Here is a 24,159-nt window from a genome sequence, read left to right as displayed (position 1 = left end):
GGGAAATCCTGCCTGAGCAATTTGGTGGCCTTCTATGATGGGGCTGCAGAACTGATGGACAGGGGTAGAGCAGTTGATGTCATCTACCTGGATTTGGGCAAAGCATTCGACACTGTCCCACATGACATCCTTGTCTCTAAATTGGAGAGACATCATTTTGATGGATGGACCACTCGGTGGATAAAGAACTGGCTGGATGTCCGCACGCAAAGAGTTGTGGTCAATGGCTCAGTGTCCAGCTAGAGACCAGTAATGAGTGGTGTCCTTCAGGGATCAGTGTTGGGACCGGTCTTGTTTAACATCTTCGTCGCTGACATGGACAGTGGGATTGAGTGCACCCTCAGCAAGTCTGCCAATGACACCAAGCTGTGTGGTTCGGTTGATACCCTGGAGGGAAGGAATGCCATCCAGAGGGACCTTGACACGCTTGTGAGGTGGGCTGATGCCGACCCCATGAGGTTCAACCATGCCAAGTGCAAGGTCCTACACCTGGGTTGGGGCAATCCTAGGCACTGCTGCAGGTTGGGCAGAGAAGAGATTCGGAGCAGCCCTGTGGAGAAGGACTTGGGAGTGTTGGTTGATGAGAAAATGAACATGAGCCGGCTTCAGAGTGCGCTTGCAGCCCAGAAAGCCAACCGTATCCTGGGCTGCATTAAAAGGAGCGTGACCAGCAGGTCCAAGGAGGTGATCCTGCCCCTCTACTCTGCTCTCTTGAGACCTCACCTGGAGTATTGTGTGCAGTTCTGGTGTCCTCAGCATAAAAAGGACATGGAACTGTTGGAACAAGTCCAGAGGAGGGCCATGAGGATGATCAGGGGGGACTGGAGCACCTCCTGTATGAAGACAGGCTGAGAAAGCGGGGCTGTTCAGCCTGGAGAAGAGAAGGCTGCGTGGAGACCTCATAGCAGCCTTCTGGTATCTGAAGGGGGGGATATAGGGATGCTGGAGAGGGACTCTTCATTAGGGACTGTAGTGACAGGACAAGGGGTAACGGGTTAAAACTTAAACAGGGGAAGTTTAGATTGGATATAAGGAGGAAATTCTTTCCTGTTAGGGTGGTGAGGCACTGGAATGGGTTGCCCAGGGAAGTTGTGAATGCTCCATCCCTGGCAGTGTTCAAGGCCAGGTTGGATGAGGCCTTGGGTGATACGATTTAGTGTGAGGTGTCCCTGCCCACGGCAGGGGGTTGGAACTAGATGATCTTAAGGTCCTTTCCAACCCTAACGATTCTATGATTCTATGAAATATAATAAAAGCACCAAATGTATTGATTGGACAAATAGATTGTCTTCTTACCTCTCTCTCTGACATGCTAAAAAGAATTAAGGTGTGTGTCACACAAGCTTTATGATAATATCTTTTTGTCTTTTTTTGTCAGCTGAATATTAATTGTAAAGTTTGTTCTTAGTCACATTAGATTAGCCACTTCTACTTATGAACAGTATCCACCGTCACAATTTGCATATTCAACACATATGAATTCAGCATCACAGAATCCCTGACAGAATATGTAGAAAGGGTCCTTTTTGTTGCAAGGATGCTAAAGGAAGTCTGCCACAAAACAGTTCCATTCTCCTCTTATCTCAAACAGAGTAACCCAAACTCACAGAAGATATTGCACAGTGCTACATAAGAAAATTACCTAGCTTCGTTTCAGAAATCTCCTACTTAACGTTGTAACTCAAAAATCAATATCACAGTCTCGTGTGTATCTCCTTAGGAGTTTGATGCTATTTCAGTTTTGAAAACAGCCTGAAGAACATAACTGTATCAGATTAAAATTTAGAGGCTGCAATGGTATTTTGTTAAAATGAGCTCCTTGAGAGAGTTTGAACCTGTTCTTTCCTTTTTCTGTGTACAAGCAAGATTCCTGCTAATGCAAAGCCTCGTGTTTGACTTGCTGAGTGTAAAATCCAAAGCACTGAAACTATGGGATTTGAAGAACTTGCTTACTTCTGGGAAAATCTCTGATGTGATGGTCCCAGATGAAATTGTAATTTAGTTTGGAACGTGTTTTGCTGTCACTTTAGTGATCCTAAGCTTTAGCACAAATTGCAAGTTGACCTGTAATTCCCATCTGCGTGGGACAGTTCTGCAAATGCATATTGTGGAACTTATCCAGGGATTTTACATGCATGGTGTTGCCAAAACTTAAGCTTGCAAAATTTCTGGATCATGGACTTGTGTGTGAAGATTTGGCATCTGATCCTGTTCCTACTGCCATGTGTAACAGTCACTATCAAATTTTACTGGGAATTGGACATTTAGGGGTCTGGAGTGAAAACGTCTTGAAAACTCCTATAATGAAAGGGCTTTTCTAGAAACCAGGTATGCAGAGAACAAGTGAGAGGCTGATGGTCATTTATGGATGAGATGTCAGAGGAAGAAACCTTAGTTGAGTCAGGACTGATACAAAATCTCACTTTGTCCCATAGTGTCAGGACACATCTGGGGGCTCTGCTTGACCACAACACTTAGCAAGACCTATATATAGCAGAGTACGGGCACAAGAAGATCTGAACATCATGAAAAAATGATTTGTGGACAGTACCCCATTGTTTCGTTAGAAAAATTAAAGAGCTATTTCTCTTGTATTAATAGCATGTCCAGTTCAAATTTGTCCTACTTGCAACAGTATAATCTTGTTGCTATTCCTTTACCAGAAGCCAATATCTCTTATAATTTCTGAGTCTGAAGGATAAACTACCTGGAATAATGTGACTATGATTGGTGGGGTTAGTAGTCCCTCGCTTCCTGTTCTCTTCTTGTCTGCTAAATCTACAGATGACTTCATCACCTCTGCTGATCCTTTATTGTTCTCCCCACATGCTGCTTCTTGGATAACAGTAGCTGACAGGAGGCAAGATACTTACTTGTTTGATCTTGTAGGGCAAGATTGAAAAGATGGCCACGAGTCATTAGGGCTGCAAAAATCCATTTCTGTAGCTCTGTGGAGAATGTGTTCAGCTACAAATTTGTATAGAAGTATGTTAACTGCTTGTGAGTGCTTGTGGTAAAGAAAGAAGCTGTAGGAAAGAAAATAAGGCATGTGAAAAAGGGAAGCTGTCAAGCAGGTTTAGCAATCAAAGAAACTTTTTAAGTACTGAAGGTTTTGAAGCAAAATGGATAATATTTAGTGCCTAGGGAAACTGTGATGAATTCAGGGATCTCTGTAAGAGAATAAATTTTACCTAATGCTTTAAAATGTGTGCTCTTTGAAAACACCCCCTTCTCTCCCCCGGATGTTTTATTAAAAATGAAAGCTATAATGAGATGCAGCTTCCTGTAAGCTCATGATGATTTTGTGCTTTTTGTTAGTTGTTCTGTTTGTGTGGTCCTATTACTGTAGCCTGACTTCCACCGTCTAATGTAGTTTATCCCCACTGCACTTTTTTGTGGTAAGGAAGAATAATAATCCCCATTTACAAATGGGGAGCCATGGCAAAGAGAGGCTTAGTACCTTGCCTGAAGTCATGAAGGCAGCCCAGTTAAGGAGCAAGGAATTCAACCAGGACTTCTAAACAGCAGGCAAATGCTCCAGCCCCTGGGCTGTCTGTCCTGTTTCTCCTATGTTTAAAAGAGCTCAAAAGGTTCTATCCAGAATCCAGAGATGGTTCAGAGGTTATTGAAAGCAGTCTGGTTAAAATGACAGCATAGCTGGACTAGGTAAAAATGTGCCACTTAGGTGCAGAGTTGCAGTATTACTGAGTCAAGCAAAGGTTTTTTCAGCTGACAGCTCTGGTTTCCTCTCAATTGTGTGAGCTTGCTCTCACATACGGAGACACATGCTCTCTCTGCAACTCAATTCTGCCTCGGAGGAAGGACTTGGTAATAGGAAATTAGTATAATTAAATGGTTATGTAGGAAGCTGGTGGTAAGTATTTACTTACATAAAATAAGTGGAGGAGAAAAAACTGTGAGGTGGATTTCTTAGTCTTTGCTTTTTAGGTTTATTTTTGTGAGGAGAGTATTGAGTGACAGAGATTTGTTCTCAGTAGAAAATGCTTGAGAAGCATTAGTCTGCTTTGGTATTAGAAAGATTAGAGGGCACACTGTGAGAATTTGTAAGGATTTATGTGCTTTTTAGAAAGGATTAAGAATAAAAAAAGTCCAGATTAGAAATGCTGTCGAACCACATCACTACCCTGCATGCCAACATTTGCATGGTGGTTTGCTTTTATGTTTAATGCCACAGTGTTTGTATTACAACTTCAGTTACTGTTGGTTTTGTTTAAGGACCATGGGTCTAGGTGCACACAGCGTGTGAAATTGAATGGTATGAGTTCATGTAGCATTCTTGAAATCTTACTCAGCAGCAAGTCTGACATACCTAAGAAAAAGATTTTAAGGATAGGCTCATTCTAAAAAGTTGCTTAAATAAAACAAAACAAAACAATTCAGGTACATTCCATTACTTTTAAGTGTCTGCTTTCTCCTTTTTTACCAAATGTTAAGCTTGGACAAGATTTGTTCTCTGGGACAATTATTTCTTTAAAATATTTGGATGTGGTGCTTCCAGAGTAACTTCAGACTGCACAACATGGAATTATTTATTTGTTTAGGAACATAACTGATAAACATCCTCTAGGCTGAAAAATATACTTCCTAATTATTTACTAGAATCATCTTCAGCACACATAGCTAATTAAAGTCAGATTACTAAATGGGGGAGCTTGTGTTGCTAGAAAACTGCTTGTGCTGATTTGAACTAATATTAATTTGTAAATTCAATCCCATTTAGACATTCTATTTAGAAAAACAACTCTGTGAAAGATGTACCTATGGAACAGATTAGCTATTTGGTTTGCACTTTAGTGTCTCAACCATCAATTTGTTGACAGGTTTTGGCATTTTACCAACATGAAACAGAAGTGGAACCTGACCTGTAAGAGGGGCTTGGTCGTTACGAATATGTTTTTCTATCTCCCCATTCCCTTTTTCTTTTTTTTTAATTTTTACAAAATTTATATTATTTTTTCTTTTTTCCTCTTATTCTTCCTCTTCCCCATTTTTTTCTTGTTTCTTGTTTCCTGTTTCCCATTTTTCTTTTTTCTCTTTTCCCTTTCCCATTTTTTTTCTCCCTTTTTTCCTTTAATCTTTTCTTTCTTTTCTTTTTTCCATTTATCTTTCTTCCCCCTTCTCCCTCCTCTCTTTTCTTTGTCTTTCTTCTCCCCTCCCATTTCCCCTCTTCCCTCCACAGCCGCAGGACTTTTCATTCAATGCTCTCTAGATATACCTGAGCCTAGTGATTCTTGGAGGATGAGTGTATGTTGAGCAGTGTCTTCTCTAGGCATGTGCCGGTGGCTCAGGTAATTGGTGAATTTGGTCTTGTAGCATCCTGAGTGTGGAGATTTCTGTGGGTAAGCAGGTGTTATGCCAAGTATGTTCCTTAAAGTCACCGTGCAGAAGCAGTGCATTGTCCCTAAGCACAGACGCTTGAGGATTTTGTCCCTACAGAATATTCCTGTGAGCATCTGTAGAGTTATATTTAGTTTTCTCTTGTTGTTTCAGCCACTGTAATGGCAGTGACCAAAACTGAGTTCCATTTGCATGGGTGAATATCAAGTTTGAATTGGATTCTGGATGTCAGTTGTTTTGTTTATAATTTTACTACTCTTACAGTATTCTTTTTAAAACAAAATTTAGGTGGTATGTACTTTTTTTGATGTTGTTTTGGTTTTGTAAATTCTTTGTAAAGTTGATACTGATGTATGTGGAAGGACAGGTTTTGTCACTGGCTTCTTATGGAATCAAATGCATTACAATGTCTTCAGACTGAAGAAAATTTTCTTAGTACCTGTACTTATACCTGGTGTATTATTGTCACTACTGTTGGTCTGAAGAATTTATTGTTGGTTTGTATTGGCAGACTGAATTGTTAGTTAAAAGTTTCATAGCTAGAGAGACATTGCAGATTTTGGCATTTATAGGCTATGGAAACATGTACCTTAGTACAGGAGAGCATTGTGTGGGTAATCCGTCGTTATCTCAACCCTTCATGACCCACGCTGGGTGCCAAAAAGAACTGTCATGGTTTAAGCCCAGCCAGCAACCCAGAACCACGCAGCTGCTCGCTCACTCTCCCCTACCTCTCTTCCCCCGCTCCCAGAGGAATGAGGAGAAGAATCGAAAGAATGCAACTCCCACAGGTTGAGAAAAGAACAGTCCAGTAACTAAGGTATAACACAAATCACTACTGCTACCACCAATAATAATAATGATAAGGGAAATAACAAGGGGAGAGAATACAACTGCTCACCACTTGCCGATTGATACCCAGCCCGACCCAAGCTGTGATCTAGCCCTCCAGTTCATATAGTGGGCATGATGTGCTGTGGTATGGAATACCTCCTTGGTCAGTTTGGGTCAGGTGTCCTGTCTCTGCTTCCTCCCGGCTTCCCCTCCTCCCTGGCAGAGCATGAGGCTCACAAAGTCCTTGGTCAGAGTAAACATTACTGAGCAACAACTAAAACCATTGGTGTTATCATGGCTGTTCCCAGGCTGAAAGTCAAAAACACAGCACTGCACTGGCTACTAAGAAGGGGAAAAATGGCTGCTACTGCTGAACCCAGGACAGAAATAAAACTGTCAATTGAGTAGCTAGTTAAGCATGTCAAAAAGTGAAGATGATCTGTGAAAAACAAAAATTCAAGGAAGCACTTTAAGAATGAGGACAGAAAAAAAGAAAATTAGAAATTAACCCTAAAATGGGATTTAGGCTAATTTAGAATTGGCAAACAGATACAAAATTATCAATGTTACATGCTAAAAGTGACAAAAGATCACACGATATTTATGCCAGTTTGAGATTTGAAAAATGTTTGTTGTTGATGTGCAAAGAAAAATTAAGTTTAGAACTATGCTAGGAAATACAGACTCAGTAAGCATCAGCTTACAGCTATGTCATTGATTTAAGTTCTGCTGGGATAAACTACAGTTTTAGCTGAGTGGAGAACTGAATTTGGAGGCTTCCTTAATGAGCAAACAGTTAATTGACAGTTAACAGTTGTTATTTGCAGTGACGATAGCTGTGTGCATACAGAATGTAACTGGTATCTTGGAAGGATTTGCCTTCTAAACCATAGTTTAATTGATTTTTTTTTTCTTGTACAAATTGAAGTTTCACTGTTTACTCAAGTATTATTTATTTTAACCAGATGAATAAATACAGAGTCTACCATGGATTGGTGTGTATGGCAGAGGGTTATGACTGAAAACTCAGTGTTCTTCATTGGTACAACATGACTTAGTGATGGTTGAAGCCATTTCTTAGGTTCTTTTCTTTGTCAGACTTGTCTATTAAATAGACATTTTACAGTGGGTCTTCTAATATATGTAGATGATTTAAGGAATTAGTGTTAGGGTCAGCTACTACTTTCTTCACCAGAAAATCTGAGATTTTGCTTTTTGAAAATACAATAATGTTTTCCTGGGGAAACATAAAACGTGTAGCGGAAGAATCACCTCTGAAGGGGAGATATGTGTAATTAGGTCTCTGTGCTATTTTACGGGTCTATGTGCTGTAAAAGGATTTGCAGTAGAGACTTGAAATTTCTGCAAAAGTATTTGTTATGTACTAGAAGTGCTTTGGAGTGAGAGATCCAGATATTTCTTAAGATCTTGAAAGCATGGCATGAAAAATAAGATTTTCCACATTCCCACTTGCAACTTAAATCCAGTGCAAACAGAGGTCTCTTTATTTCATAAGTACTTGTGTAATGCTGGCTCTGCTTTTGCGACTTACTGATTTTGGTGTATTTGAAGCCAGGAAAATCAAAGTCACATTGTGAAAATATCCTCCTGAAATATGTTATTACCTTTCAGTACAATTGTAAAGGATGACTTTATGGTTAAGGCTCTGGTCCGGGACTTGAAAGTTCGAACTGAGTTCAGCTGAAGGCTGTGACCCTGATGGCAGCTGCAGGCACACCAGGCATTCTTCCTTGGTCTTAGTTCTCCACCCAGAAGATAGCACTTGTCACCTTATGCCAAAGGCTCATATTATGTGTACAAATATAGTGAACATACAGAACAATCTGCTCCTGATCTGTTTCTTAGCTGTTACTGTAATGTAAGTAACTATTCCTCATAACTTCTATATTACCTCTTTTTTTCTCTTTTACAGTCCACATGATGGGGGATGTGAAACTGGTGACATCTACTAGAGTCTCCAAAACCTCTCTGACACTCAGTCCCCCTGTTCCTGTTGAAGCGCCTGCATTTACTCTTCCTCCTCGGAATATCCGAGTGCAGCTGGGAGCCACTGCAAGATTTGAGGGGAAGGTAAGAAACAGAGATGATGGAGCACTTCTCCATTTATTTTTGCTATTTCTTAAAGGTGCCTCGTAGGCTGCAAAGTTAATGAAGTTACCTCTGCAATACAGAACCTTTATTCAAACAGAATGCACCAGTCATTACCCTTCTGAGGAGGCAGGAGCATTACAGGACTGTTTCTGAAAGAAGAGTGCTGCAAAACCTGAGCATGTGCTAAGTGTAACCTAATTGAGTATGCCAGGCACTGAGCTTAGTATCAGTGAAAAACTGCTTCAAGAGCTGTCTCTAATCAGAGAGTACCTATTCTCCCTGCATATTCACCTGCCTGCATCTCAGATCTACCTGCTCAGGAATCTTCCTGTGTAACACAAATCTAACCCAGCTATGGCATGTTCTTCCTTGTAGTCAAGCTGGGAATCTGTAGAGAATTTTCAGAGGAAAGATTGATCTGTTCAAGGAAACTTGTTAACCCAAAGGATTTTAAAGGGTATGTAGTGTAGTGTATTGTGGATTCCAGGTTCTCCCAATCATACTTGAGACACTGAATTGTGTTTACTGGCATCCATATTTCTTTCATGCTTCAATTTTGGTATGATCCCTTCCTTGTTCTAGCTATCTTCCTTTCTCCACCCTTGACCCAAGTCTTTTTCCTGGAGCTGCTGGTTTTCTTTCTCAGCCCTTTCAGCTTCTTCCTGTCCACGTAATGCTCTCGCTGTATGCTGACAGTTATATCACCAAACTGACTGCACTTTTAATCTTTTGAAGTGGTGGGACTTGTCTGACAGAGGCAGGAAGCTGCAAATTTACTGTAACAATAGTAAGGGCTAGAAGGAATTTGGGAAATTCATAACTTCTGAAACTCAAACAGAGGGTTCGTAGAGGGCATCTGATATTTGTAATATTTGTTTACACAAGAGCAGGCCAGGAGCTGCTCAGACAACCAATTTTTAGAGTATATACATTTTTAAGGGTAAACTTGGAAGTAGTTCCTGGATTTGACTTTTTTTGAAGAAAACTTGGCATTTTTCATAAATAGCAGTTAGAATCATAGAAAGGACAGGGTTGGAAAGAACCTGAAGATAATCTAGTTCCAACTCCCCTGCCATGGGCAGGGATGTCTCGCACTCGACCATGTCGCCCAAGACTCTGTCCAACCTGGGCTTGAACACTGCCAGGAATGAGGCATTTACATCTTCCTTGGGCAACCTGTTGCAGAGCCTCACCACCCTCACAGTAGAAAACTTCTTCCTTATATCTAACCTGAACTTCCTCTATTCAAGTTTTATCCCATTACTCCATGTCCTATTGCTACAGTCCCTAATGAAGAGTCCCTCTCCAGCATCCTTGTAGGCACCCTTCAGATACCAGATGTCAGGTCACCACACAGCCTTTTTTTTTCTCCAGGCTCAACAGCCCCAACTTCCTCAGCCTGTCTTCATACGGGAGGTGCTCCAGTCCCCTGATCATCCTCGTGGCCCTCCTCTGGACTTGTTCGAACAGTTCCACGTCCTTTTTATGTTGAGGACACCAGAACTGCACACAATACTCCATGTGAGGTCTCACGAGAGCAGAGCAGAGGGGCAGGATCACCTCCTTCGACCTGCTGGTCACGCTCCTTTTGATGCAGCCCAGGATACAGTTTGCTTTCTGGACTGCGAGTGCACACTGAAGCCGGCTCATGTTCATTTTCTCATCAACCAACACCCCCAAGTCCTTCTCCGCAGGGCTGCTCTGAATCTCTTCTTTGCCCTGACCCAGGTATAGGACCTTGCACTTGGCTTGGTTGAACTTCATGAGGCTGGCATTGGCCCACCTCTCAAGCATGTCAAGGTCCCTCTGGATGGCATTCCTTCCCTCCAGCATTATCAACCAAACCACACAGCCAGTGTGATTTTAAGGCACCAGTCTGAAACCCTCCATCTGTATGACACTGGCCAGGCTCAGTGAGCATTCCCTCTCATACTGTTTTTATCCTTTCCCCCCATTCTCTTTATTTCGCCCTACTTTTTTTCAGACACAGTGAAAAATGGCAACATGTTGCTGCTTGAGGCACGTGACGCTTATGTACAATACTGTTCTAAGGAACTCTGGTTCCTCCAGACACCACTGCAACTGGCAGTAAAAATACAGAGAGATCAAAGTTGAAGCATGTGATGTTGCTATGATTTGTTTTTGCATTTCTCATGTTTCCTAATTCAAAGCTCAAGTGGGGTATTTCCCATTTTAAGTGCCTTCTGCAGACCTTTATTAGTCAAATGGAAGCAACTGTAATGACCAACAAGCTAGAGTGCCATCAGTGCTTTGCATTTTTTCAAGATTTGGTTTTAATTTTTCAGGGATACCTCTCCCCTTTTTCTGGTTGGTTTGGAGGCTGCAAGGGTAAAGTCTGAGGTTTGCGGTCTTTTTAGTAGCTTGGAAAAAATAAGCAAATTCAGTACTAAGTAAACTGACAGGCTTAAGTTCATTGGAGGAACAAAGCTTTGATTGAAGTCCTGGGTTGAACCTACTTGATGAAAATCTAAATTCTAGTTCTGGTATACGAGCATGATTGAAGTCTTTCATTTTCCATCCCAAAATATGGATGATAATATACTAGTTGCATGCATGTCATATAGCTGAACTAAACTTTTAATGCTCAAAGTGGTTTCGCAAATGCCAAATATTAGAGCACAACTGCTGAAATACATGTGAGATCTGCAATTACTTTGTAGCAAGTAGCCTGCCTTAACAGTTTGGCAAACCAAGATGATGCAATTACAGACGTTGCCTTTGGCACTTCAGCCTCTTGCTATGCATGGAGCATTGCCTGTGTTTTGCTCAGTCCAGTTTGCTGCCCTGGAGGAGTTTTGTTTTACCTCTCTCAGGTAACAGGGGTATGAAGAAATATGTAACAGCTGAAGAGATAAACAGAGAATCTTCATTGTTGTGAATTAGTTCCAAAGTTCCTGGAATCCATCCTAGCTGGAGGCCCAGATAAAAACTTGCAATTATTTTAGTTTTTTTTTCTTTTGGAGGGAACAAGCTACATTGAAATAATTGGACATAGAGAGTAATAGAGCACATTGTGTTCTCATTGTCTTATGCGGGAAATACTAGGTTAGTAATCACAATACAAACTATTAAAATTGAGGGTATGATCTGTTTATAATGTAAGACGGTGGGTGAGATTGTGTTTGGTTCTGTTGTTTTTAACTGGTAGGTTCAAATTAGTATTTTGTTTGTGCTCTTAGTCTAACAGTGTGGGCAGGATGAGGGGGAGCACAACAGTACGATTTGCAAGGATACTGTCACTTAAAGCTGCAGCAGCCTGCACAGCTTATGTCATCTGCGTCCATCTTCAGCTGGTTAGTGCAATGTTGCTTCTTGTGTTGCTTTAATGATCCAGAGTCTCAGAAGGATAATATATCTGTTCAGAAGGACAATCTTAATGAAAAAAAAAATCATTAAGACTTAGTAATAAGAGTAGCTGCTGAACATACTTGGGATTTTCTATCCTGGAAGAGAGGCTACAGATGTTATGATGGGTTGTCGCTGATACTCTGCTTCATCACATAGTACAAATATTAAACTAGACTCGGGCTAAAGAAAAGGAAAAAGTTTTTAAAATGGCTAGACAGGAGATTTTCTTCAAAGAGTTCCTCTGCAGTGGAATTTATCTTATCAGAAAGAACAAATATTTTGAGAAACTAAGACAGGATATAAAGCTGATATTTTGATGATCCTGTACACTCATTAAGTGACCAAGGAAGAGAGGGCCCCAGGGTCAAACTTGTTGCTTTTCTTTCCAGTGGCACATAAGATAACGTGTGTGAAATAGCAGTTCAAGATCAAGGAGAGTGCAGAAATTGAGAAACAGCCCATAAACATTAAAAACTAGAGAAAGGAACTGGAGTTGCCATTAACACGAGTGAGTTTATTTTTTTCTGTTGCTCCTACTGCCGCCCTGGTTTTCTTACTAAAATCTCAGCAAGTTTACCTATATCTGACTGCAGATCCAGTTTTCCAATGTGACCTCAGAATAAAAGGTTAGCTCATTATCTTTCAGGTGTATGAGCACGATTTTGGCCTGGAACACTGACTGAGGAGTGGAAGCACTTAGTAAGGCAAAGGCTAGGTTACTTTCCCTACATGCTCCCCAAACATCTCCTGCATGGATGTGTGAGCTGTTCATCTATCAGTTGCTGATGTGATTCTTCAGGAAACCATCCCAGATTTTTATGAAATTGCATTGCAGGTTCCCAGCTTGGAGGAATTGACTGATAAACTGTCCTTCAATTGCACATCAAGTGTGAGGTGAACAGCTCAGGGTAATAATCTGCTGCCTTGTGCTAAGGCATTGTAGCTTGTCCATCACAGCCTTTAACATACTCTTGGAAAACAAGAGCAAGCCAAAATATTACCAGGCTTCGTTTTAAGCTATTTCTTTCTGTTATATTAATCACTGGAATATTTATCAGGGCTTTGCAACATGAAATTTTGTTTTCATATCATTATCTGAACATCACTGGGTGTTATAATGCTGAATGGCATGCTAATCAAGGAGATTCCTTTCTTTGTAGCAAATATCATGGGGATTTCTGTGGCAAGTGTCGCATGAGAGGAAGGGAAATCCTTTTCAGCTCTAGCACCTGAGTAAGCATCTGTAAATTATCAGGCAGGTAGTATTTTGTTGCTGATAACATTTGATCAATTCATAATCCAAGAATTGTATCCTATCAGTTTTTTTCAGACTTTGGCTATTCCTAAATTTCACTTTCTGAAACTGCAGTATACTTTAATTACAACGTGGAGCATATTGCATACTGACCAATAAGTACAAGATCATTAGCCATATATCTGGTTTAAAATGTAAGTTTATTCAGTCTCACTCACTCTCCAAAACTCAGCTGCAAAAGTTCAAAACATTACGGTAGGCAAGTATGAATGCAAATATTGTGATTTTCCGTACAAGCAAATGAAATAAAGCTTTCCAATATTTCCAAGTATTTTGCTAGCTTTTGTACCTTTCCTGAGGATGGCATGATTTTTCAGTGGAATTTGCAAATCTGCACAAGTTTTTTTTTTCTTGTGATGGGCAGAGGATGGCCACAGATTTCAACAACTTTGAGTGGTTTTGTGCCTATCTGATTTCTAAGTATCCTGCTTACTGGTCTTTCAGAGACTACAGGCTCAATGAATTGAGACTGAAGCCTATATTTGTCTCAGTCTCCATCCTTTTTGAGAAGACCTCCTCCTTTGCATTTAGAAATTCGACAACTTTATCCAGCTCTGAGTTTCTACTTCAACTGTCTCAAGGGGAAGACAGGTCTCCACTGTAGAACCTAGCAGTAATTTTAACATTTAAATTTAACATTTTAAATGTTGACCTGACTCCATTTCACAGCTACCTATGCCCACAGCTTAGTACTGCGCCCAGCCTGAATTGCCCCATCCTACTGTTAAGGCCCAGGTTCAGCTTTTGCGGGGGTTTGTGATCATTGCCATGTGTGTATTAAGATGGCAAGATAAGCCTCTGGTTTCCTTTTTGTGTTTAGAAGCACTGAAAAGATTTCATGACTGTTTGAGGAAGTCTTAGAAAGGAGATTAGTTTTCTGTGGCAGAAAAAAAAAATACCAGGATGCTGGTGGTGTGTGCTGGTGAATAAAGCAGCAGGATGGACTGCCGCGGGAGAGCTCTTGCTGTGACTGTCCACATAACGAGTCAGTGAATGTCAATGTTGTCACCCAGGTTTCCCTAGTCCATGTTAACTTCTGTACTTCCAGGCATGGAGAGATTTAGTTAGATTTCTGCAGCAAGTTGATGGTGAAGCTTAGAACAAAAATTTAAAGATTTTTTCTGTTCTATAGCCACTGAACTGCATTCTCTTGATCTTTCCCTCCCTGATTTAAGCTTTGGGTTCTGAGACCAATAAAATAGTCTTCAGCAGGGTTGTTGCTTATAAAAAAAAAAAAAGCCCCAAACAAGCATTTTTAATTGATAATTATGTGATTAGCTGCCCACACATGACTTTGTTGAACTTAAATAACAATAGACTCGCTGCATCAAAAATATAACACGAACACTTGTGGTTCTTTATTGTAATGTCACTGAGTGTCAAGCAGTAAAAAATGTCAAGTTAAAGAATTATTGGTTTCCAACAAGTCCTTCCCTGTCCAGAGTGATATTAACCTCTGCATTTTACTGTGGCAAGGAGTCAGCTTGCTTTGGCAGCACATACATAATTTTTAAGGGTAATATTGACAGTCATTAATTTTATGAACCTAAAGAATACTTGTGCTATAGCTCTGTTTGAAAGGAACAGCCAAATTTCATGTTACAGACCACAGACTGATTGCCTAAGGGTCAGGAAAGAATTTTTCTCCTTGGATAAAGCTTTTGCACAGTTGGCAACAGTGCAGTATGGGTTGTTTTTCTGCTTCATGTGAACCATCATATATGGTCCGTTGCCAGAACCAAGATATCAAACTATTAAATCTAGCCTGGTATTCTAATCCCAGGGAGATAGATTTCAGTTATTGATATGTAGTTCACAGTTTTAGTAGATGTTGGGGTACTTAGTTCAGTCTGCTGCCCGTTAAGTAGGTATGGTTCTGCTCTTCTCTTTCCATCTCCCTCTAGGTAAGTGATATGGGTGGTAAATTTTAAGGCAAGCCAGGTCAATGTCAAATCCTGCCCCTTTTTAATGTGCTTTCTGGTTGTCTTTCTACCATCTTGTTATTATAATACCATATCTGTATTTGTTCAAGTCAGTTAAGTCCAATGAGGTGCATTAGTTTGCCAACTTCAGGGCCGCTTTTGCTGCTGCTGGTTGCACAGGTACCCTTTGAAACATTGTGCCTGAGAAAATAAACTGAGATCAGGCAATGAGAAACAACAGGCAATGGGAAGATTGATGGTGATTCTACCATCTGTTCTGAAACAGGGGGGAGACCCATTTACGTGATATGTTAAGAGATAGAGTAGGGAAGTATTAAAAGAAGCATTGGAGGGAAACATTCCTACAGCATTTGTAAATCCTTTCAACTACCTATTAATGAAAAAACCTGAGATCTAACCAATTTGTCTTAGTGTGGCTGCTGTACCAGCTTTGCGTGGCAAAATCTTTGTTATCTTCCCTTTGATTTGCCCTTGAAGCAGCCATTTCCAAGCTTTAGTCAGCAGGCACTCCACAAGTATGCCTTAACTATATTGTATGTCTAGATTTAAGATGGCAGGATATGAAATAAGAGAAACTCATATAATGACAGAGGATGATGACATGGCGCAAAATCCTTTGTTATTGGTATGAGATGTTTGCTGTTACAGTGGCTCAAAAGAGATTCAGTTTTAGACAAGGGCAACATGGGGAGTGCCTGATCTGCTGCGAAGGGGCTAAGGTAGGATTCAGTCAAAATTGCTTCCCCACACAGTGTCATCTACACCCAGAATTATTCAAAGACACTTCCTTCATTAACTGCTACAACGTGTTGACACCCATTTACCCTGTCTCGCATATGATATGTCATTTAGGAAAAACTGCAGGGGTGCAAGTTGCTGCTCAAGAAATTTGTAGGTTTTAGACAGGAGTGGTGGTCTGTGAGCTCCTGTCTGGGTCTCTTTAATTCATACATTCACTTTGTATCTCTCTCTTTCACCTATGCCCATCATAGATGTACTTGTGACTTTCCAGGTAGAAGTATTTAAGCATTCCTTGTGTATCCTGTGTGCAGTGTGTGTAATGATTCTCAAAACTGCTGGACTTAGAACACTGTCACATGCAACTGATCTGTGCATCCGTGGAGGCAACAGCCAAGATTTTTGGATGTTTGGCAGCAAAGTTTGGTCTGACCTTTTGCAGAGTTGCTCTGATCTGCCAGACACTCAGAAATCCTAGACAAGGCTGAATATCCTTAAATTCCACCCAGACAAAATTTCTAAGCAGGAAAGAGGCCATGACTGGGGAAGACTGGACATACAGTATCTCTATTCTCAGTTGCCATTTAACAGTGTTGATTTTTTTTGTATAATTAAGCCTGTTTTCAGTAACCCACTTACCCCAAACTGTGGAAGAAATGTGCTATTTGCTAGTATCACATTTAATATTCTTTTTGCTTTCTATCTCCTTTCTTATCTTAATGGCTTATCTATAGCCAGTTGGGGTCAGGAGTTCTCTGCTCCTCTGTACAGTGGCAGAAAGACTGGCTCCCTATTCTTCATTGTTTTGGTACTAACTACTGCAATAAAATGAAAACATCAAACCATTTCTTTTTTTGATAATAATGGTGATAATAATAATAATGAGAGACAATTTTTAGAACACTTCAACTAACGTACATACTGAGCTAAAGAGAATCGTGTATTATTGTATGTATAGTATATACCCAAACCAGCATTGTTATAGCTGGAGCCAGACCATGCCTTTGTGCTGATCTTGGTCACCATTTTTATTTTTTTCTTTACTTTTTCTTCAGCATGTTTCCAATTATTTTGGATTTTGAGGTGGAAACAATTAAAATAACATGAGGAACCTGACCATAAAATTGTATGATTTAATTGCATCTACCTGCTCCTAGGTTGAGTTAGGGAAGCCAAGAAACTGTTGACTCTGAAAAGTTTACTGTAGTTATCTGTTTGTAATCATCCGTTGCTGTGATGTATCACTATAAAGCATGGTTTTGTGTTAGCTAAAGGAGTCAAGTGTGTTTGTTTAAGGATTTATCCATAGGGGTTGATTTCGAAGAAAATTTACCTCATAAGTAGTTCTGAGCTTGCTATTTTTCTATAGTCCTTAATAGAAAACAGAGAAAAAAATTCTTACATTATGCGTTGTCGTGGTTTAAACCCAGTCAGGTAACTTGTTCACTCACTCCCAGTGAGTGGTGCCGAGCTGACAACAATCAAGGTCCGTGTTCGTCTCCCCTCCCTGCACCGGGGCTCTCCCCTTCCCCGCTCCCGGAGGAACGGGGAGGAGGATCGAGAGAGTGCAACTCCCACGGGTTGAGACAAGAACAGTCCAGCAACAAATCACCACCGCTACTATCAGCTAAAACAATGATAAGGGAAAATAACAAGGGAAGAGAATACGATACCACCGGCCAAGAAAACGAGTTCCACCCGGAAGCCCCTGTCCTTCCGGGTAACTCCCAGTTACCCCCACCCCGGGCATGAGGAATACCTCCCCGGCTAGCCCGGGTCAGGCGCCCCGTCTCTGCCTCCTCACAGCTTCCCCTCCTCCCTGGCAGAGCATGAGCCTCACAGAGTCCTTGGTCAAGGTAAACATCACTTAGCAACAACCGAAAACATCGGCTTCACCAACGCTGCTCTCAAACTAGAAGTCAAAACACAGCACTGCACCAGTTAACACAAAGGAAAAACATGACTGCTACTGCTGAACCCAGGACATGCGTTGACAAATTTGCAGAAGAAAAGGAGATATAAAATACATTGTGGTGTAAAGGAGAGTAAGTCTTTCACTAAAGTAATGATAGAATAAATTCCATGACTAATCATAAAGTCCACCATTTAGGGATGATAAGATAAAAATGTCTGGAAAAGGAATAAAAGAAAATCTAGCTATTTCCCAAGAGAAAACCAGCTATTGTGTAAGTCAGGATTGAAGCGGTCAGTCTAATTCTTTTTATGTTTTTTTTGTTTGGTTTTTTGTTTGTTTGTTTTTGTCCCATGATGGTTAATCATGAATCTCTCAAATTTCAACAAAGTCTTATTAGATTCTTCAGTTCTGCTTTTAATTTGAAAAATATCATCATCCTTTCCAGGCTAATCTCCTTTGCTCTCTGGGCCAGTGCGTAAGTCTTTGTTGTGGTCAATTCAACTGGCAATAAAACTCAATGTGTAGCATTATTTATTATTTATTAAATGTTCCTATTACTGCATGAAACATGACTCCAATTTATCATTATGATGTTCTAAATTTGCTTTTTTGGGAAATTGTGCATTTGGCTCCCTTCACAGTCGTAACAGGTTTAGAAGTTAAAGAAGACCTAGTAACTGCAACCGTGTGTGCCATTAACTTTATTTTCCTTGTGCTGCAATAGTCTATAGTGGTGTGAGAGGGATGAAAAGGGGGAAGATCTATTTGTTATTTATTGGTTTGAGTTGTGGGTTGTTTTGTTTTTGGTTTTTTTTTAGGAAGTATGTCCCTAGCTGAAAAAACTTCAAATTTCCTTTTTTTTAGCTGAATCAAAAGGTAGAATACTTAGCATCAAACATGCATTCAGCTAACTGGTAATAATATATTTGCCTTTTTCCATCATAAACAAGGCTTAAACTTTACTGCAGCACCATGCCTTCATCTAGCTGATGAAATCACAAAGGTTAGGGAGGGGTTCAATGCCAGATGTAAGTATGAAAGCATGTAAGATACTGACGTATGCATTTGACTGTTTATCAATATAACCCTGAGTGTTTGACCTAAATTACACTAAATGACACCAAATCATACTTTTTGGTATAATTCTGCTTTTCCCTTGTAGGAAAAGAAAGTAGTCATTAACAGACAGCAAGCATGATGCATTCAGAATCTTTGCAGAAGGCCACATGCAGAAAAGGTTTATAATCAAAACACATCATTACTCATTGAGGTTTTACTCAGTCCACACTCACCGTAGCACCTAAAGTCCAAAGCTAAAAATTTCTGCTTTTGACATGTTACTTGGTCCTGTTCAATTGTGGATATGGTATGAAGTCTGGAAACCTACTGGGCAAAACCAGGCAACATATTTTTTTTGCGTATGCAACTTCTGGACTCCCCAGCATATACACGCATGCTGAACAGAAAATAACATTGCTGTGAATCATGTACAATTCAACCCACTCACAAAGGAGAGAAACCAGTCTGTCTGATGGGGAGCAGCAAGGGCTGGCTGCTCCTCAATGGAAGGCAAGCCAGGAGCTGGGTGTGAGCTGTGCATGGGTTGTGCCATCACCATTGGGCTGCAGTCCCACAAGCTCTTAACACAGCAGGAAGTGCTATGTGTTCTGAGAGGGTCTACTGATGGTTGCAAACATGGCGTGCAATAAAACAGGTTAAGGGTCCAACCAGAAGGTACAGCCAGGAGCAAAAGCAGGCAAGGGCAGATAGTCCTTCCCTATATTCATCTTTTAATGCTCAGTCTGTAAGACATTATCACTAAGTAACTTGTGGTTACTGAATCACTAGCAGGTGCCTAAAACAATATGTATTTCTGTGCCTAAGCTGCCAGAGTTCACTGTTTAGTGTTTTGGAATAAACCTGCCTTCATCGTGATTTTAAAGCCAAGTCATCCAAGTTCATAGCTCAGCATCACAAGAATACATCTCTCTCACGTGGGGGAAATAACCTTTGGAAGAGGAGAGACATTGATGTGTTGAGGTAGTGCTTGATGAGGGAGACACTGCTACTCCTATTGCTGTCAGAATGTCTGTCTCAAAGCCCTCTGCACTAGCAGGAGCCAGAAAATCAAGGTACCCACTAATGGGTCACCCCTGAGACAACAAGTCCAGTGTAAGGGTCTTGAATTCCCTACCTAAATATGTTGAATTTATTCTTCTAGGAAACTTGACAACCAGGTTATTGGTTGAGAAATAAATCGTATTTGTTGACTCACAAGTTAGTAACCTCACATCTGGGCTAGTCTTCCCACATTAAAAATATATTGAAGTGAGATTCTGAAGATAATTTAAGCTCTGATGGCATTCTTCTTGAGACGAGTTTTAAGAATATGCATCATTCTGCATGAGAGAATGAAAACCTGGAAATGTTACATTTAAAAAAAATATATTTTTTTTCCTAAGCTTTCTGATGATAAAGATAACTTTATTCTCATAAATCAGTGCATTGCTGTAACCTGCAGCCAGCCAGAACAAAGCAATCCTTGTCTTCTGAAAATACTGTGGCTAAAACTGGTACAAATTCTGAGTTAATTTTGCATGTTCTTGTTGCTTACATACCTTTGTAATTCATATACGGAATGAGGTAAAACAGAGAAATAAATTATTTCCTTTCTAAATTTTCCTTGCTTTTCTGCACCTTTTCAAAATACTAAAGTAAATGTTACTCTATGGAATATACTTTTTTTTTTATAAATGCAACAGCTGATCTTACTAAAATACTAACTAAAAGTCATATAGTATGCCAATGTGTCATGTACGCAAGAACTCTTCATTTAAATATGACAGCAATCTGATCATGTAGCCCAAAGAAAATGCAAAAGAAGAGACTGACAAATGAGATAATTCTGTTCATGGTTAATTTGCCTTTGGTGATGGACTGTGGAGTTTATTTCATCCATCCCTGTACTTGAGTCATGTTAATCAGAATGGTAATTTTCCTCTAGCTGCACAGTAGAATCAAATTGTAGCTGTGTGGCTTGAGAGGTTGCCATTCTTTCCATGTGCCTCATAATACACAAGCAAGCCTATAGTTATGGTGCATGTATTATTTACATTGTTTTTGCAAAGCTTGAAATATTAGTGTAATGCACACTATTTTATAAAAGCACCCACACACACATGGTAGTGTCTAGTATCTCATATCTGAAATCTAGCTCATTTAGGTCACATTCCCATACTCATCAAAGAATTTTTCTGTTCTGTGAACACCCTGGAGCAAGAGTTCAATATATGTCAGCTTGATTCTTTTGTCTATATAAATTATTTATAAAAGAATAACTCGGTAGTTCATCTCTACAGAGAGGCAAATAAATACATTTCAAAATGAAGTTATGTTAAAGGCCAGGGCACTAGTAGAAAAATTATGATAAAATCTTGCAAAAGCAGATGGAAGAGCTATGGTAAGTGGTATTGCTTTTTGCTTATTTCATGGTGCCCCTTAAACAGCCTAATTCAACTGAAGTCCTAGTGTATGTTTGCTGATAGTATTTAACATATTCACAGGCTGGACAAGAGTTGGTCCTTCTCTAATGACGTTTCTAGCTAAAACAACAGAGGAAATATCATTTTGACACCCCTCTACATTCATGTGGAGTACTGAGACACAATGAGATTTATTGGTTTGTACAAGATCACACAGAAATACATGTCTGGTTTCAGAACTGAACTGTTGTCTTCCACAAGTTCAATTCTCATCCATCACCTTAGACATGGACCAATCCTTATTGGAGATACATAGCTTTGGATTTTGGAAGGGAAAGTTAATATTTGCAATGGGTGCAAATACCAGCAAAATCTAGGTGGCTGCTGTTGGATTAAGAGCATCACTCACTAAAAACACAATGCCAGAATTAGTTCCTCAGTGCCTTGATGCAACTGCTAGTTTGTTGGCCTGTTAGGATATGCTAATGGACAGAAGTGTAGACAGAGATTTTTTCTGCTCAAGAGACTATTACATGCTTATGGGTTTAATGGAAAACATTATGTTGGATTTGTTCAGATCTCTCTATAGGAATGCCAGCAGCTACAGCTAAGTGGAGCTCTATTGAAAGCATATGCAGAGTAAGCACTTTTTCCACAATCTAAACAAATGTAGCTACTTTTGAGGGTGCATGTGTGTTGTTCTTACCAAGATCACAGCAATTTTAGTTTTGAGAGAAAGCATTAGAAAGAAGAGGTGAGCCCACAAAATTTCTCTTGAACCCAGCATGTCTATAAATATTTATTGTGAACTGTTGAACTAGAAATTTATAACCACATGAATTTATACTTAGTATTTCAGTTAGTGTTTTGAGGGCTTTTTCTTTTAAACAGTTGTTGCTCAGTCCCTGATTTTAATTTTTATTTTAAACACAGCAGTTTTCATATTGTACTGTATGAGTTATCTCTGCACAGCTGTTAGTAAAAAGTATATGTGTGAAGACTGGAAAGTTGATAGATTTTAAAGATTATTACATGATACAAACATCACTGACAGCTGCTAATGAACACTTGAAGTTTTGCAGTAGCCTTATGTATGGAAGTCTTCATTATTTAATGCATAGAAGCAAGTTGCACATAGCAGAACAAACAATGCAATGAGAAAAGCTAGATATTTAGGCCGTTTAATGTATTCATATCTTCTATATCAACCCACCTTTACATTTTATACCTCTTTGTAATCACATCAGTTCTACTATTTAACAAAATGCAAAACATTAAATTTCATGCCCAGTGTGCTTGCTAGCCCTACCAAGTAGCATTAACACGGAAGTGATACACGTAGCTGAGAATTCTTATAACCAATCCAGAGCGCTGCCTTTGCCAGCAGCATTCTTCACTATCAGCAGTCTTTAAATGAACATACAATTTTGCAGTCAACTCAGCAACAAATTCCAGTTTTACCATTTTCTGTGGCCACTGCCAGACTCCTAAATTGCAGGAAATAAATCTTGTCTGGCTGGAAACTGATAAAGTACAGGCATGTTCATCCAGAGCAGTGTTTTTCTTTACCACCTTACATTCCAGATGTGGATTGCTGCCCTTAATTATGAACTTCATAGCTCCAAACCTATTTTCCAGTAGGTATGTGTTTTGAGCACAGATACAAAGTATGTATTTTCTTTTTTTATTAATTTTTCACAGTAGGTCATCCGTACTCTCTACTCATGTAAATTTTTAGAGATTCCTTACCTGTTGATAGCATGCATTGATATTAAAGTCCTAGAAACAGCATCCCCAAGCTTGGAAATTATAAAGCTCTTGGTCAGTGGCACAAATCCTACAAGGAGATAAGGCCACTAGTATTCAATGACGTTTAAAATAAATTCACATCCTATTAAGACAGAAGCTTCACATCAGTAAGGAAAAAGACTCAACAAACCAACTTTCTGTCATCCAGGAACAATATGCAATGGAGAAATCATTTTTTTGCATTATCATTTTCTTGAGAAAGGAAAGAAACAGAGTGGATTGTCATCTTTAAAAAGTGACTGCTAATTCAAACCATAAATATTATTGTGATGAAGAGATTGGTGCTCTGAAAATAATGGATGCTGTGCATTTTTTCTTTTTTTTATATGTTATTAGCAGAGGGTTTTGGCCTGATGATGTCGCAGTCTCAAGCTGTGGCTTAGAGTGTCTGGATTCTATGATCAGTTCTGTGAGACAGCTAAATGTTTATGTTTTTCTTTCTAAATGGGGATATATACACATTTTGCTAATGTCAGAGCAAAATGTTGGTCTTAATTTCATCCCGTACTTGCCAGGGGGCTTCCTAGTGCTTGTGCTTGCTCTAAACAATCTTTATCCACCTTTCTGAATTGTTACTGAATGAAGGATTCACATCTGAAAGTAAAACTCTTTCTCAGGTGTTAAAAACTAAGCTTTTTGTGGTGTGAAGAGAGGTGACTGTTTCCCAAAGATTTGTTTTGATTGCATTAAACTTTCAAGTTCCAGCCTTTCTTCCAATATAGCCAAATATAATTTATGAAAAAAGTAGCATCAAACACAGTAAATGAAATGCTCCTGTTCTGACAGCACAACACAGTGAAAGCCTGGTCTGATTTTTCAAAGTCTTGTTTTCTGTAGCAAAGATTACTGCTGCTCTGAGCACTGGTCCTATCAGGAAACTTCTAGCATGCTCCTAAAGTCATTGCTACTGACTTAAAACAGCTGCTTCATTTAGTAACATTTGATAGACATATTGATTCAGAATCATTAAAGATTGGGAGGAAGAGAAGGATAGGGAAAGAGCACATTTTAGGGGCTTATGGGCTATGTGAAACTATTAGCAAGAGCCTTATTTCTATTCAGCAGTCACAGTTGTTTCCATTTGAACTCATTTACATTCTTACTGTAAATCTTAAATGACCCATAACACGCACATAAATCAGCTGGTTTTTTGCAATTTTTTCTTCTTTTTTAAGCTATTTATAGCACATCTTAAAAGGCCTTAACATCAGTTGGTCCAAGGGAAGAAAGCCTTTTCCTTGCTGTTTGCTATTTTCTTTTTCTTTAAGGAGAGACTCAGAAGCT

The 24,159-nt window shown here is 39.7% G+C and overlaps 1 protein-coding gene across 4 annotated transcripts in view; it reads left to right on the top strand.

Annotated features, from left to right (window-relative positions):
* Positions 1-24,159, top strand: part of MYLK (myosin light chain kinase) — a 226,943-nt gene that overhangs the window by 58,760 nt on the left and 144,024 nt on the right. For all 4 annotated transcript variants that reach the window (XM_057430189.1, XM_057430188.1, XM_057430191.1 and 1 more), the window contains one exon: positions 8,126-8,283. In XM_057430189.1, coding sequence (XP_057286172.1) covers positions 8,126-8,283 — 158 coding nt within the window. The remainder of the gene's footprint in view (positions 1-8,125; positions 8,284-24,159) is intronic.

This window comes from Pezoporus wallicus, unplaced genomic scaffold (genome assembly GCF_028554395.1).
Source record: "Pezoporus wallicus isolate ANWC-B61680 ecotype Strahan unplaced genomic scaffold, APGP_CSIRO_Pwel_v1 contig_5261, whole genome shotgun sequence".
NCBI lineage: Eukaryota > Metazoa > Chordata > Aves > Psittaciformes > Psittacidae > Pezoporus > Pezoporus wallicus.
The sequence above is the reverse complement of the archived record's forward strand: the minus strand, read 5'-3'. Positions and strand labels throughout refer to the sequence as shown.